General features: G+C 40.0%; 1 protein-coding gene across 1 annotated transcript in view; it reads left to right on the plus strand.

The window, feature by feature from the left end:
- The window catches only part of NEK5 (NIMA related kinase 5), a 95,369-nt gene that overhangs the window by 36,244 nt on the left and 41,355 nt on the right, over positions 1–17,770 (plus strand). The window contains exons 8-11 of the mRNA XM_036747401.1: positions 4,364–4,564; positions 4,649–4,730; positions 10,333–10,463; positions 14,848–14,963. Of these exons, the coding sequence (XP_036603296.1) occupies positions 4,364–4,564; positions 4,649–4,730; positions 10,333–10,463; positions 14,848–14,963 (530 nt within the window). The remainder of the gene's footprint in view (positions 1–4,363; positions 4,565–4,648; positions 4,731–10,332; positions 10,464–14,847; positions 14,964–17,770) is intronic.

Here is a 17,770-nt window from a genome sequence, read left to right on the forward strand (position 1 = left end):
TTGGTGCAAAAGCACGGAGGTGAAGGTGTTAGCTATCATCTGAAGTCTCTTCTAAACTCATGTTTCCTTGATTATCATAATTAACTTTTTTTTAAACCAGACAATTAATTGTTATGGGGAACTCCCTCTATCCATGTGGGTCAGCTCAATTTATTTTATTAGAGAATTTTGCCTGGAGTACACAGTTCAAGTGATTTGCCAAGGGTCATATGGCCAGTAGGTTCCAGAGGCAGCACTTGAACCCAAGACATGCTGACTCCCAGGTCAATTCTACGGCCCCTATGCCATAGTGCCTCTCATATAACTGACTCAGTTTCAGAATTTTTCACATCATCCTTTGAATTCTACTTGACTTTATCACCAATTTGAACAATTAAAGTGAAGTCTGCATTCCTTGCAGTACTTTGGAAATTCTTTAGCTAGAGCCCTGACCTTCAGCTCAGCCACCATAAGGTGCTTTAAACAAACTTTAAACAAAGTACTTAATTATCGGTTTTCTCTCCTCCCCAAGGGAAAGTATGAGCCTGGCACATCTGAGTTTAAAGAGACAGCACCAAGAATTCCAACTATTCCATAGCAGTCTAAGAGGTGATATAAGAGGTGATATTGACTATAAAGAAATGAGACTGAATTTTTGTGGGTTTTGGTGTGTTTGTAACTTATTAATCAGTCTCAATAATTTAGAATAATACTATGTATTTATGTGTATATATATATATAAGGAGAAAATAAGTATATCCCTTCCCAGAATAGCTTCACTATCTGGTTAGAAATATTAAGTTCCGTAATGTCAGACATGAACATTTTCAAATGTAAGTATGACCCTGGGCAAGTCTGGTCATCTCCTTAGGCCTGAGTTTTCCCATCAATAAAAAGAGGAGGTGGAACTAAAAGATAATCTAAGTTCCCCTCCAACTTAAAGATCTAGAATTCTCCCATCTCTGTATAGAAATCTGCCTACCTGCAGACCTGCCCATTAGCAAGCGGTGGCACTGACCTTGCCTGTAACAGAGGCCTGCCATTTAGGAATATTAATTCTGCCTTGAAGTAAATGGAATAAACAAACCCCTTTTCAAATGGGAACTAGTTTGCCTGCCCTTTTTAGCTGTTTAAAGTCATTGAAACTAGTTCGTCAAATCCAAAATATCTCAGAAGGACCTTAAAATGAGTTCATTACTTAGTGATTTTGCTTGCATTGTAATATCCTTCTATTGAAGTATATCAATACTCCAGCTGATTTTGATTGCTTCTGAGTCTCTGGACCCAGGCAAGGTCAATAGCAGCACCTAAAATCAAATGGGTAATGTTTTCATTTATCTTTACAAGGCAAAAAATGTTTATTAGGGTGGGTAATAGAAAGAATGCTGGATTTGGAATCAGAAGACCAGGATTCAAATCCCAACTCTGCCACTTACTTACATGTGTGAATGTGAGTAAATCATTTCATGGCTCTGAGCCTCAGTTTCTTCATTCGCAAAATTAAAATGTTAGATTAGATGGCCTCCAAAAGCCCTTTCCAGTTTCAAATCTATAACTAGGTGATCCATGCAGAAACACCTATTATTAGCGGCAATGTTAGGGAGCTAACTTTATGCTGGCATGACACACCTTCTCCCGTGTTCTCTCTGTCCCAGTACATTACTTAAGCTGTTGTTGTTGAAATGGACCAATGACATTATAGGCAATGTCCTGACTGGTTCATGAATTGGATTTAAGTGAGGCAGAGTTGCACAAAGTGTCAGCCTCACTCTCTCTTTCTGAATCATCAAAGTCCAGTGGTAAGACAAAAGTCAAGATGACTGGCTATGGCCAGGGATGCAGGGATGACCTTGGCATCTTCTATGCCTGACCAAGCTCTAAGTACTCCATGAAACCTGCTTCAGCTGCTTCCTCAACTCCACCTCCTGTCTTTTTTGGCTTCCTTCGAGTCTCAGCTAAAATCCTACAGTCTGCAAGAAGCCATTCCAGGCCCTCTTTAATCTTCATACTTTCCTTCAAGAGAGCACCTCCAATGTATTCTGCATATACCTTGTTTACATATAGTTGTTTGTGTGTTGTCTCCCCTAATAGACTGTGAGTTCCTTCAGAGTAGGAGCTGGGTTGTTTTTTTTCCTTTCTTTGTATCCTCAGCAGTTGGCACAGTTCCTGGCACATAGTAGGTGATTAATAAATGCTTGTTGCTGTGACACTCTGAGGTACTGGGTAGTACAAGAATTACTATACTCATTGACAAATGAGAGGCTCTGGGAGTTTTGAGTGACTTGTGGGCAGGGCCACACAATTGTAATCTTTGTGTCAGAGACTCTGTCCTAAAGGAACTATAGGTTTAGAACCTTGAAGGGGACTTTGAGGTCATGTAGTCCAACTCTCTCATTTTGAACATGAGGAAACTGAAGCCCAGAGAAGTTAAGTGACTTGTCCAAGGTCATATGCTGGTAGGTAGCAGAGTCAAGATTTGAATACAGGTCTTCTGACTCCCACTGCTAGCTCTCTTTCCACTGTACCATATTATCTGTCACATATTTTAGACAGGTCCCTGCCCAAGCTCCACTTAATGGCCCTATTTTGGACCCTCCTGGCTCGGAGTGAATTTCAATGGTAACTGTTTCTCTTTGGAACAGCAACCCTGAGGGTCTTCCCCTTCCAATTTTATTTTTTTTTCTAATTAAGGGGGCCATCCCTTGACTGCCTTCTTAAAGAGGCCTATTCACTGAATAGGTGTTACCTCACTGTAAGTGAGAACCTGAAAAGGCCTGAGCCCAAAAGGGCCAGGGTCTTGCAATGCATCCTGGGCCATCTCCAGTCATCCTGGTGAATGTCAGGCCACTGGAACCAGATAGCTCTGGAGGAGAAAGTGAGGCTGGTGACCTTGCACAGCCCTCCCTCACTCAAATCAAAGTCAACTGCAAGTCATGTCATCACTTCCCTGATGCCACGGTCCTCTTTGAGAAAGAAGGACAAACACAACCTGTTGGTTAAACTTTCTGGCTTTCTTTAAAGTTAGCTAAGCTGGTCCTCAGGAGATAACAATAATTATTATGATTCTTAGCACTTATATGGTGATTTAAAGTTTGCAGAGTACTTTATGCTATGTATATCATATCATTTGTTCTTCACAACAGTCCTATAAACGAGGTTAGGGGCTGTTATTACTTTCATCTTACGGGGGCAAAAACTGAAGCAAGTAGAGGTTACATGACTTGCTCAGGGTCGTTGTTGAATCGCTCAGTTCAGTCCGGCTCTTTGTGACCCATGGACCACAGCACGCTGGGCCCTTCTATCCTCCACTATCCCTCGAAGTCTGTCCAAGTTCATGTTCATTGTTTCTATGACATCATCTGTCCATCTCATCCTCTGCCGTCCCTTTTTCCTTTAGCCTTCACTCCTTCCCAACATCAGGGTCTTTTCCAGTGAGCCCTGTCTTCTCATTATGGAGCCTCAGCTTTAGTGTTTGACCTTCCAGTGAACAGCCTGAATTAATTTCTTTAAGTATCGGCCGGTTTGATCTTTTTGCTGTCCAAGAGATTCTCAAAAGTCTTCTTCAGCACCACAGTTCAAAAGTGTCAATTCCGCAGCTCTCAGCTTTCCTTGGAATCCAACTCTTACAGCTGTGTGTTGCTACTGAAAAAACCATAGCTTTGACTATGTAGACCTTTGCTGTCAAGGTGATGTCTCTGCTTTTTAGTGTGCTGTCCAGATTTGCCACAGCTTTCCTTCCAAGGAGCAAGCATGTTTTAGTTTTATGACTGCAGTCACCATCTACAGTGATCTTTGAGTCCAAGAATATAAAATCTGACACTGTTTCCATTTCTTCTCTTGATGGGAAGTGATGGGACCAGTTGCCAAGATCTTAGTATTTCTGATGTCAAGCTTCAAACCAGTTTCACACTTTCACACTCTCTTTCACTCTTATCAAGAGGCTTCTTAATTCCTCTTCATTCTGCCCAGGGTCACACAGCCAGTAAATATCTTGAGCCTGGATTTGAACTCAGCCCTCCTGACTGCACTATGCCGCCTAGCTGCCTCATATTATTAGGCACTGTCACTAGATAGTTCTTGAAGGCTTTCCAGCTTGGTAAGATCTTCAAACACTTGTGCTCTCCTGGCATAATATTTGAAGACCCAAGGTTCCTTCTACAGTTATCCACACTGGTAGAAGGAACACCTCTGTTGTTGACATCACAGCTCCATTGAAATATCTAAGTCATATAGTGATAATAATAGAATAATTAGTAATATATACATAGTGATTGCATGTAGCTATATAATGATGGAGTTATTAGTAAAGAATAATAATTAATATCTATATTTATGTAGCTGAGGAAAATATACTTTTCTTACCCAGTATCATTTATTCTCTTAGTTTGAAGGTATCAACTTACACCATCTGGTGCTCAAGATTTGTCAAGCACGTTTTGACCCCATCTCTCCAAAGTTTTCTTCTGACCTACAGACTCTAATAACTCAGCTTTTTAAAATACCTCCTCGAAATCGGCCATCAATTAATTCCATTTTGAAAAAGCCCTTCTTGAAGAAGCTTATTGCCAAATATTTGTCTCCTGTGGTGAGTTTCTTCAGCAGAGTCTTTGGGTGTTGACCAATGTTTTGATAAACTGAGATAGTCACATTTTGGGGGTTTTATTTTTAGGAAATGCAAGAAGAATTTGGTCATACACTAATTCATAGAAACAGACCACCAGCAGCACAACCTGTAACCAATCTGGCCCAAGGTAAGAGTTTTTTAGTCATAATTATCAAAAAGCATTTATTAAGGGTTTTCTGTAGATGATACTATGCTCAATGGTACATGATGAGATAAAGTGTACTGTTCCCATCCTTATGGAGCTTAATAACTGACATTAATAAAGCACTTTAAGCTTAGGTACTTTCACACTTCAACGACATGTTATGGCCTGTCCTCTTCCTACCTTTCCAGTCTTCTTACACCTTCCTCCCCTGACATACTTTACAGTCCAGTGACATTGACCTCTATATTATTTCTCACACAAGATGCTCCCTCTCCTGACTCTGAGTGTTTTCTCTGGCCTCCCACCATGTATGGAATGCTCTCCCTCCTCACCTCCATCTCCTGTCTTTCCTGGCTTCCTTCAAGTCTCAGCTAAAATCCTACAGTCCGCAAGAAGCCATTCCAGGCCCTCTTTAATCTTCGTACCTTCCTTCAAAAGTGTACCTCCAATGTATTCTGTATATGACCTTGTTTCCATATAGTTGTTTGCTTGTTGTCTCCCCTAATAGACTGTGAGATCCTTCAGAGCAGGAACTGAGTTGTTTTTTTTTTTTTCCTTTCTTTGTATCCTCAGTACTTGGCACAGTTCCTGGTACATAGTAGGTGATTAATAAATGCTTGTTGCTGTGACACTTTGAGGTATTGGGTAGTACAAGAATTACTACACTTATTGACAAATGAGAGGCTCTGGGAGTTTTGAGTAACTTGTGGCCAGGGCCACACAATTGTGATCTTTGTGTCAGAGACTCTCTCCTAAAGAACTACAGGTTTAGAACCTTGAAGGGGACTTTGAGGTCAAGTAGTCCAACTCTCTCATTTTGAACATGAGGAAACCGAAGCCCAGAGAAGTTAAGTGACTTGTCCAAGGTCATATGCTGGTAGGTAGCAGAGTCAGGATTTGAATACAGGTCTTCTGACTCCCACCATTAGCACTCTTCCCACGGTACCATATTATCTATCACATATTTTCAATGAATTTCTCATTCTCTTGGTTTTAGCTCCCACATAGGAAACATAGAGGCATGGCATAGTATATGTGGTACTTTGTGGCATACCAAGATAAAATTCCAATTTGTAATTAGGCAATTTATGCCATTATGCATCATTATCTCATTGACTCATTTTACCCACACTCAGCGTTTCCTTTGGGAAACTTGGAATATAGCTGGTGTCTAGGTCTGTTGATGTGATAAAGGGCATGGAATTCCTGTGCAAGCACTCCAGCTAACAATATCGAGTACAAGACAGCCTTAATTTAACCTCTTAGAAAATACAAAATAACATAAAGGACTCAGAGGCATCTATAACAGTCAAGACATTCTCTTTCTGTCTGGTGAGCCTTATTTCCACCTAGGAAAATACCTAGGCTTCTAGTTTCGTATGGGACATTCTAAGGGTTTGGACTCCTCTGGGAAATAAACTTGGGATGGGTAAAGAGGCAAACCCCTGTCCATTGAACCTGCACTATTCAAATAACTGGTGGTAATCATGGAAAGCAAAGTCGGTTTTGCTGCTCTGCATTATGGCTCAGTCCCTTGCTGCTCATTCCGCTCCAGGGTTGTTCTCAATTCACACTTCAGGAACTCTCCCCACTCCTCCAGAAGGCTAGGATTCAGCTAGCCCTGCTACTCAGGGATGTGGCTCACACCTCCCACCCCCTTTGAGTGTTTCAGTCACTGGCTCTCCATAGCTAGGAGGGAACTTGGGGGCCCACCACTCTTGCAGGTGTGATACTGTCTGGAGTTGAGGCCAAGAGGCTTTCCTCACATGACCAGCTGTTCTTGAATGATGTATGTGTATGTTCATGTGTGTGTGTGTGTGTGTGTGTGTGTGTGTGTGTGTGTAAGACCAGGAAAAGGGTATAATGTGAGAGAAAATACAGAGGCAGGATTAGGATGTTACAATGCAGAAATGTTGACTGGCTTTATCTGGAGGGAGCACAAGAGATAAGCTGAAGAGCATCAAAGTTAAGGAGAAGAAGATCATCCTCTTGGGCAGGCCTCTAGGACAGTGAATTAACCACTTTGCAGCTGAGGTAGAGAATTTTGGAGCTCCTTTGTAGCAGGATAGAGTCACTGTAGGAAGACACTTATAATATGCCCCCAAAAGGGGGCCTTGTCATTTTTTGATTAGCTCCTCACAGTACTTTGGACCTGGAAAGAGTATAATAAATGTTTGTTGAAATGGTCAACTGAGAAGAAAGCTTTGGAAGGGACATGAAGGATTGATTGGGTTAGTAAGGACTGATGGACTGTGAGGGAGAAGGACTCAAGAAGAAAGAATTTTTTTGGGTCAAGCAGGAGATAATTAAGACCTTTGGCTATTAAATTAGAAAGGAGAGTAAATGCTGGAGATATGGTGAAAGAGAAAGGAGTGGGATGTCTCCTTACCCTAAAAGAATAGAGTTGAAGGGCAGTAATGAGTAGAAAATTGGACATAAGATGAGAGAGATTCAAGTCAAGGCCGACACTGAAGTCAGTGAGATGGTGGCAATATTCTCTGTGGTGGAGAAATTAAGCAGAAGGAAAGTCATGGGGAAAATCGTTATCTCCATCTTTCTTTGCCAGACTTAATTTGAGTTAGCATTAGGAAATCCAGTTCAGAATATCCCGAAGACAGACTGCCTTGTCTGACTGGTTTGAATGGTAACATTTAGGGGTGGGCAGATAGAATTAGAGATAACAGCACCACTATTTTTTTTAATATTAGAGGTTAAAGGGAACAGGGGACCAAAGAGAGCTTGGATATATGTAAATAAAGACAAATGTGCAGGCAAATATAGGTTTAAAAATAACAGTTCTCCTCGAATTATTGTTATTAGCAATGTTAATTGAGCAAATCTTCTTAATAACAATAACTCATATTTATATAATGTTATAAGGTTTGTCAGGTGCTTTCCTCAAACAGCCCTGTGATAAAGGTAGTATTATTGTCACTGTTTTACAGAAACTTGGAGGCAGGCTCGTCTGTGATGAACTGTGATCTAACAGTTCTCATCACTGCTCATTCCATGCTGGTATAGGCTATGGGGGTGGGATTAGCAAGCAAGTTCTAAGGCCAGCTTTTAATAGGGTATGTGCCTGTGTGCCCACCCATGCCCATGCCAACCATGATTTTTATGGAGAAAGAGATCTACAGCAAAAGCCACAAGACACAGGCAGGCAGCCCTCCACATGTGTCACCCTCTCCTCTCTGGTCCTCGATGATGCTGAAGGCTTTCAGCCATTCCACTTACTTGTACCTCTCACCTACTCTTTATTCTTTGGTAATGCCCCTAGCTTTGAGGACTCTTATCTGCTTCCCTCTTACACCCCCTGCTCTTCTCCTCCTGAGCCACAGCTACATTCACCCACAAAACCATTGACTCTTAGTCTGAACCATAAGCTGTGAGGAGCTGTGTGAAATGGATTCACCCTTTCTACAACCATTGCCCCAACTGCTGCTTCCTCTTTTGTACTGCCCCACTCATGGCATTCAGATGATACTCCTCTAGCTGGTCAGTTGGTTTTGTTGTTGTTGTTCAGTTGTGTCCGACCCCCATTTGGGGTTTTCTTCACAAATATGCTGGAGTGGTTTGCCATTTCCTTCTCCAGCTCATTTTACGTACAAGGAATTGAGTCAAACAGGGTTAAGTGACTTGCTCAGGGTCACACAGCTAATAAATGTCTGAGGCCAGATTTGAATGCAGGAAGGTGAGTCTTCCTAAGTTTGGAGCTGAGAGAGTCTTGTCTGAGGAACAGCAAGGAGGCTGGTGTTGTTGGATTGAAGAGTGCTTATGGGAGCTGGGGAGGGGAAGGATGTAAAGTGAGAGAAAAATGGAAAGGGAGGATAGGGAGTCTAGGTTATGAAAAGCTTGAATGCAAAACAGAGGATTTTATATTTGATCCTGGAGGTGACGGGGAGCCACTGGAATTTACTGAGTAGGGGTTGTGATGACATGGTCAAACTTTCACTTTAGGAAAATCACTTTAGAGGCTAGGTGGAGGATGGATCAGAGTGGGGAGAGACTTGTGGCAGGTAAAGTGACTAGCAGGCTGTGGCAAGTGTTAAGGGGGATAGATTTTGAATGAAGTTTTGATATGTTGTGTTTAAGATGTCTGCAGCACATTGAGCTTGAGCTACCTAAGAAGCAGTAGCAGATGCAAGGTCAGGAGAGAGGCTGAGGCTAGGTAAGTACATCTGAGCATCATCTGCATAGAGATAATAATTGAATCCATGGGCACTACAGATATCACCAAGTCAAATAGTATAAGGGGAGAAGAGAAGAGGGCCCAGGACAGAGCCCTGCAGGACACCCGCAGTTGGTAGGCATGACCTAGATGAAGATCCAGCAAAGGAGACCAAGGATGAACAGTCAGCTAGGTGGGACGACCAGGAGAGAGCAACATCCTGAAAACCTAGAGAGAAAAGAGTGTCAAGGAGAAGGTGATCAACAGTGTCAAAGGCGGCTTAGAGGTCAAGAAGGATGAGGATTGAGAAAAGGACCTTAGATTTGACAGTTCAGGAGCTCATTGGTAACTTTGGAGAGGGCAGTTTCGGTTGAACAATGTGGTCAGAAGCCAGATTATAGAGAGAGAAAAGAGTGGGAGGAGAGGGAGTGGAGCCACCTGTTGAAAATGGCCTTCTCAAGGAGCGAAGCCACAAGAGGCAGGAGAGATATGGGACCGCAGTTAGTGGAGAATGAATGGATCGAGTGAGGTTTTTTTGTTGTTTTGTTTTGTTGTGAGAATGGGAGAGGCACGGGCATGTTTGTAGGCTGTTGAGAAGCAGTCTTTTGACAGGGAGAGACTGAAGATGAGTGAGATGGTGGGGATTACAGATGGGGAAATCTGCTGGAGCAGACAAGATGGAATGAGATTTCTTGTGAAAGTAAAGGAGTTGGCCTTGACAAGGAGAAAGGCCACACTTTCATGGGTCTAACTTTCTTAGCGCTCCCATGTGTCAACATCTTGAGTATGAACAAATCCCTATCAGAACCCTAACAAAAAAAAAAATAGCTACTGGAGAGCCTTGAGCTGAAGTAAAGCTGACAGTTACTTCTGGCTCCTACCTTTGTGCACTGCTGATGACACTCCATGGCTTGCCTCAAAATGATTTCATTCATTAATACTTTTCCCCTGGCCTTAAAAGAATTTGTATATTCTTTCTTTGCATTCTCTAAGAGGGCGAGAATTGCAGGTCAGCTACTTTACTGAGAGATTTATATGTTCTCTCTGGAACCAACATAAGTAGCAGACCATGAAAAGAAAATACCCAGGACAGCCATGTCTTCATCCTCTCCAGATCCCAGTCTTCACTCTCTAGACTTTCTCTACCATGTCCCCGCCTAGGTTTTTAGCTCCTTTTTCTGTGCTCTCTTTCCCCATTAGAATATAAGCTCTTTGAGGGGCTGTCTTTCTGTTTATATTTGTAGCACAGTACTTATAGCAGCTCAAATAAATTTGTAGTGCTATGGAATCCAGATTGTAATTACTCTTTATTTACATAAAAATAAAATTATAAAATATGATAATTATATTATTAATATAGTGTAACATGTATGTATATTCTGATTGACTCTTTTTTCTTAAAAAAATGCAAATAAGGTCCAATAATGCAGAAAAAGAGATTCCAGGGTAATCATCCACCAAAATCTAAGATCCTGATGCCTCCTAAAAGACGGGAGTTGCTACCTAGAAAAGAATGGATACCTCCTAGAGCTCAGAAGCCAATACTGGTGAGTACCCCCATTAAGTCTTCATCCTAAGGTACTTTCTTTATTTTCAATCAATCTACAAACATTTATTAAGTGGCCACTGTATGCCAGGCCCTATGCTAGGCAATAGTGATAAAAAGACAAAAAATGAAACAGCACCTTCCTCCAAGGAGTTTACATTCTATTGGAAAATATATAGATATATAGATATACGCACATACACATATATACCTACACACACACACATATATACATAGACACATGTGTATATACAGAGTATATACCATGTACAGACACAGTGTATATATACATATGTATATGTACACAGAGATATACATAATATATAGATATACATATGTATATCTACACAGATGCATACATATATCTGTATATGCATATATACATACACATATGCATGTGCATGTGGATAGTAAGTTTCTTTGGGAAGGGATCACCAGTAGCTGAGGGGATCAGCAAACACTTTATGTAGGAAAATGTCCCTTGGTAGAGTTTTGAAAGAAATAAGGGATTCCAAGAGCAGAAGTGAGATGGGAGTACATGGAGATGGGAGATAGAACGTTGAGTGTGAGGCACTTTAAGAAGGCTAGTTTCCCTGGGCATGAAAGGGTGACATGCGTGATAAGACTAGAATGGTGGATTGGATTCAGGTTACACGAGACTAAGTCAAGTCAAATTCAGTTATTAAGTTCTTACTATGTGTCAGACACTGTGCTGAGTGCTGGGAATACATATCCAAGCAGAAAGACAGCCCCTCAAAGAGCTTACATTCTGATAGGGGAAGATAACACATAAAAGGGAACTGAAAACCTGGCCAGGGGCATGGTAGAGAAAATCTAGAGAATCAGGAGTGGAACCTGGAGACAGTGAAGACATGGCTGGCCTGGGTATTTTCCTTATTGTTGGTTCCAGGAGGAATCAGCCAATAAGGGGAAGGAGCCCCAGGAGCAGAGAGTACTTCTAAGGTGAGAAGTCCGGGGGTACAGTGAACTTGCAGAATGAATAAGCTTCTTTGGAATGATCAAGAAAATCTGGAGAGTCAGGAAGGCAGCCTGGAAAGGATGAAGAAATGGCCTGCTTGGGCATTTCCCTTAAAATGGAGTTTCTGCGAGGAACAACAGATCAGAGGAAGAGACACCAGGGTAGCCAGAGGAGACTGTATTTGATCCTACAAAAAACAAAGAATAACTAGAATTTAAATATTAATAGAAACTACTCCTAAGAGTTATTTTTGAACCAATGTCCATTGGTAACCCATTGGTAGCTTTTTGTTAGGGACAGTTTGAATGGAATCAGAAGAATGTAGGTTCTTAATAGTCATGTGATATTTTACTCAACATGTCCAAAACTTAACTCATTACCTTTCCTCCAAACCCTCTTCTCTTTTGAACTTCCCTATTATTATCAAGAGCATTCCAGCCCCCCCTTGCAGTGAATAAATATTTATTAAATGCTTTTATATGCCAGGCACTGTACTAGGTGATGGGAATACGAACACAAAGGATGAAACAATCCCTAATCACTAGGACTGTGAGGGCTCACCAGGAGCACACATTCTAGCAGGAGAGACGACACATAGACGTTGGATAAATATTTAGAGAGTAATGCTAATAATAGTGGTGATATCAGATGGTATTTATATAGCACTTCAAGGTTTTTTTTTTGAAGTGGGGAAGGCAGGGCAATTGGGGTTAAGTGACTTGCCCAAGGTCATAGAGCTAGTAAGTGTGTCAAAGTGCCTGAGGCCGAATTTGAACTCAGGTCCTCCTGACCCCAGGGCCGGTGTTCCACTCACTGCGCCACCTGGCTGCCCCATACTTTTAAGGTTTGAAAATCATTTTACATACGTAATCTCACTGAATCTTTACGACAACCCTATGAGGCAAGTGATTTAAATATTATCCTCATTTTATAGTTAAGGAAACAGAGGACGAGAAAGGTCAAATGACCCACTGAGTGTCACACAGCTAGTGAGTGTTTGAAGCAGCATTTGAACTTAGGTCTTCCTGATTTCAAGTCTGGCCCAGTAAATGGGAATTTCAGAGGGAGGGTACTAGCTAGAGATGCCCAAATACAAACTCAAGAAGAGGATAATTCCAAAACACCTATAAGCATAGCCTCAAAATAGCATGAAGCTTGTCTGCGAGATCCATTAAATTTCAAGTAGAAATGATGTGAATGTTTAAAAAAATTAATTAGAATGGTAATATAAACGAAATGGGAGTGATAGAGGAAAGAACTGGAAAAAGAAGAGCTATGGAAGAGAGATTTGGAAAGGGAATTGACAGCTTAGCACAAGAGGTACAAAACCAAGTATCATACACTCTGAAAATTAGAATGAACGAAGTAGAAGCAAACGACTCCATAAGATTCCAAGAAATATTAAAACAAAAAACAATAGAGGAAAAGTAAGTTATCTCATATCAAAAACAACTGACCTTGGAAGAGAAGTTTAAGAATTATTGGATTACCTGAAAGTCATGATTAAAAAAAGAGGATATATTTCAAGAAACCGTGAAAAAAACCTGTCAGTCAATAAATATTAGTTAAGCTTCTGCTATGTGCTGGGTACTATGCTAAGTGCTGGGGATGCAAATGAAGGCAAAAGAGAATTTCTTTTCTCAAGGTATTCACAATCTAATGGGGGAGACGACATGCAAAAAACTATGTACAAACAAATTATATACTGGATAAATAACAGCTAATCAATAGAGGGAAGATTAATGAGGATTGAGAAAGGCTTCTTGTAGAAGATGAGATTTTAGCTGGGACTCGAAGGAAGCCAAGGAAGGTAGGAGGTGAAGTCATGGGGGACAGCCAGTGAAAAATTTGGAGTTTCTTGTTTGAGGAGCATCAAGAAGACCAGCATCACTGGATCTAAGAATACATGGAAGGGAGGAATGTAAGTTATATAAGAAGATTAGAAAGGTGGGGAGGAAGGCTGGATAATAAAGTTCTTTGGATGCCAAGCAGAGGGTTTTATTGGTCTGGGAGGCGAAAGGAAGCCGCTGGAATTTACGCAGTAGGGAGTAAACATGACCAGACCTGTGTTTTAGGACAATCGTTGAGGGGAGGTTGGAGTGGAGTGGGGAGAGGCAGGCAGACCAACCAGCAGGTTATGACACTAGACCAGGCATAAGAAGATAAGGGTTAGAGGACAAACTGGGTATAGAAAGACTACTGGTAACCTCCTGAAACTCCAAAATGAAAATTTCTGTGAATTTCATAGCATAAAACCAGAACATCCAGGTTAAAAAAAAATGTTGCAAGCAGCCATAAAGAAAGAGCTTAAGTACCAAGGAACCACAGTCAGGATCACACAAGATTTAACAGCTAGTAATATATAGGAGCAGAGAACATGGACTACAAGATTACAAAAGGCAAAAGATGACTTTTGCCTTTACAATCTTATAAGCAAGGATAATTTACCCAGAAAAATAATATAATTACAGGGGAGAGGGGGAGTATGGAGTTTAATGAAATAAAGGACTTTCAAATATTCTTATGAAAAGACCAAAGCTGACTAGAAACATTGGATAACATATATGGGAGTAAAGAGAAACATAAAAAGCTAAATACAACAAGCAATCAGAAAAGGTTTTATAAGGCTTAAGTTTTTGCTTTTTAATGGGGCAATAAAAGCATTCCTTAGGAACTAAAGTGTCAATGGGAGACATAGAACAAATCAAATAAGATGGAGAGCCTGAGATTTTTGTTATGTTTTGATGATCTTAAAAGGGGAAAGGAAAGGGAAAGGGAAAAGGAAAGCATATGATAGGAAAGAAAAGCATCGAAATGGTGGGGGGGAACTTATCTCACATAATCTGGGGAACGAGTAGAAATCTATAAAATGAGGAAGGGATAGAGGGAGTGGGCGTACTTGAACATCACTTTGAACTAACACAGAAAGAAGTGAGCAGAACCAGGAGAACAGTTTATACTATAACAACAACACTGTAAAGCAGAATAATTTTGAAAGACTTAAGAACTCTGATCAACACAGCGATCAACCTTGACTCCAGAACACTGATGATGTAGAATGCTGCCTCTCTCCTAACAGAGGGGTATTGGATTAGATATGTAGAGTGGGCCATGCATTTTTAGATCTGGTCAATATGGAAATGTCTTTTGTTTGACTATGAATTTGTTGCAGGGGTTTTGTTTTTCCTTTTTTTCTGGGTGGATGGAGGTGGAAGATGAGAGGGAGAGAGGACTGATATTTGTTAATTTAAAAATTAATAGATTCAATAATTCAATAGTAAGAGATTCAATCATTCTAAGATAATTTATCAGAAAAAAACAAATACATTTTTAAAAATACTTTTCAACTTTTTCTTTCTTTGACACATTAGATAGCAACTCATTGTTTACTGTATATTATTTTTAGTATCAAAACCCCCAGAAAAAGTTGGCAAGAAGACCAGAAGTTGCTCCAGATTGCAGACTTTATGATCATCTTTATGCTCAGCTGGACATCTTACAGAAGAGAGCTTGCGACCCAAGGTATCAGTATGTTTCTGAAATCAACTGAAGAGTTGATAGGTTTTATAAACAGAAAGAAGGCTATGCTTTACCTCCAGCTCAACGGTATTAAATTCAAACTTAAATTTTAATATTCTAATAATATCTTGATTGGCCCAACCTTCTTTATTTTGTGATATTTACAGTTTCTCCAAAAGCAAATAATAAAGCAAGAATGTAAAAAACCCCTTCTTCCCTTTACTTTTCACCTTATTTGCAATTTCTTTTTTTTTTTTTTAGCTCTCTTCCCTCACTAGTCGGTTGTACCTGTATCTGGACATTGATAAATTAGAGGGTGGCCTAAATGGTGAAAGGTCTTGAGATCATGCTATTTGAAAATAATCTGAAGGACTCTGGGGATGTTCAGCCCATGGAAAAGTAGGATTTGGGGTAGTAGGGGGACATGGTAGCTGTGTTCAAAGCTATGAAGGGTCTCTCAGATGTAAGAGGGATTCCATTAGTTCTGCATTGGCTTTGAGGGCAGAGCTGGGAGCAGTGGCTGAGAATTGAAGAGAAGCAATTTTAGGCCCAATGTGAGAAAAAAGGCATTAAACGATTAAAACTATTTAAAAGCAGAAGGGGCCTTCTCAGGATATAGAAGGTTTCATTTATAATTTTGTCTTTTGGGCTATGCGGCCCATAGAAAACAGTGTAATTTTGAAGGTAGGTTAAAGAATGTGTAAAACTGTAGAAGTTCCTGCTTTTCTGGTCCAGATAATTTATACCTATTATTTTCTTGGTTATTAATATATAGAGTTAATTAATAAAGGGGCTATACCTAATAATTTAATAATAATGCCTAATAACAATAAATTGAATCCCTTTTATAACTAAGAAAACATGCCACGGTCATTTTTAAATTTTTTCTTGTCCCCTATTTCTCTGAATTCCTTATATTCATTATTAGTAATGGCACAATAATACTCCATTAAGAGATTCAAGTCTCTTCACCACCCTGACACTATTCCAGTGGGTCAATGTCCCCCTTAAAATTGTCCTGAGTTGGCCAAGTGAGGTGGAGCAGTGGATGCAGTGCTGGAGTTGCGGTCAGGAAAACCTGAGTTCCAATCCTGTGTCAGGTCCATGCTAGCAGTGTGAACCTGGGCATGCCATTTAACCTCTCCCAGACTCAGTTTCCTCATGTGTAAGATGGGGAAAATAATAACGTCTCACTGCCAGGATTGTGAGGGTCAAATGAGATAACATATGTAAAGGGTTTTGCTGAGGGGCACTTTAACAAACTGCAGTAGAATCAGAATGGCAAAGAGAACTGACTCTCTGAATAGAGTGTTATTGTGCCATCAGTAATAACAAATTTGAGGTATTCAGGGATATAGAGGGCAAAAAAATTTTAAACATGGCCCATGGCCAATAAGTCTTCTTTTTCTCGGATATAAGAGGGATTTCACTTATTATTATTGTTATTAGATGTTATTATCATTACTACAGCGTTTGCAAATCTTAAAGTGCTCTGGAAATGTTAGCTGTGATGATAATGATGATGCCTAGAATGGAATCCCTTTTTCCAGGTGTGGTCTACCCAGTACAGAGTACAGTGCCCTCTTGTCTCTCTTGTTTTGGACATTGTATTTTTTTATTTTACTGTATTTATTTTCAGATAGTGTGGTGGAGTGGAAAGAATGCTGGACTTAGATCCAGAAGAGATCTAGTTTTTGGTGGTTGAATCTTGCCTCCGACACCTGCTAGTTATTTTATAATTGTTTCCTGAATCTGTTTCCTCTTCTATAAAATGGGGATCATAATACCTAGATAATATTTACCCCTTGAGGTGGTTGTGAGGACCCAAACATGAGATGCTTTGCAAACCTTGAAGCATCATGTAAATATCCGATCATCATCATTATTGTTGTAAAGATCATATTATTCATGTTGGAAGTAACATTAAACTGATTTTTTTCATAGGCAGCTGGGTGGTACAGTGGATAGAGCCCTGCATCTGGGGTCAGGGACACCTAAGCTCAAATCCAACCTCAAATATTGACTAGCTGTGGGACCCTGGGCAAGTCACTTAACCTGTTTGCCTCAGTTTCCTCAACTGTAAAATGGGGATAATAGTAATACCTGCCTCTCACGGTTGTTTCAAGGATCAAATGAGATCGTAATTGTAAAGCACTTAGCTTAGTTTCAAGCACTATATAAAAAGTAAATATAATTATTATAATTACTTATAGTCAGTTTATAGTCAATTCAAACCTCTAAGTATTTAAAATATTTGACACATGCTTTTTTATTCTACTGTCAATTCCTAATAAACCCTCCAACTCATAGAATCCTACCTAGTAACAAAGAAAAACAGCTAAGCAAAATAAACAGTGGTTGAATTTGAATGCATATAAGACATTTTGTACCTGTGTCCACCACCTCTATCAAAAGGAGAATTGTATAGTCTCACCGGGCCTCTGGAACAAAGATTGGTATATTAATCTGAATTTCAATTGTTTTAATTTTTGTTATTTTGGTCTTTGTACATATAAAACTCTTTTTAAATTTTATATTTTATTGATGCTCTTTTAACATTCTTTTCATTTTTAAAAACTTTTACTTGCTATTATTAATTCTCTCCCTCCAACTGTCTCCCACCCATTGAGAAGACATGAAATATAATACCCATTATTACATATGAAGTCATGTAAAACATTTCTACATGAGCCATGTTCCTATGCACACATAAACACACATGGGTGTATCTGTATATAGGTATGCATATGTATGTATACACACACATCTCAAACTCTCGATCATTTCATTGGCTCTGTATCAATTCACAC

This window comes from Trichosurus vulpecula, chromosome 2 (assembly GCF_011100635.1).
Source record: "Trichosurus vulpecula isolate mTriVul1 chromosome 2, mTriVul1.pri, whole genome shotgun sequence".
Lineage (NCBI taxonomy): Eukaryota > Metazoa > Chordata > Mammalia > Diprotodontia > Phalangeridae > Trichosurus > Trichosurus vulpecula.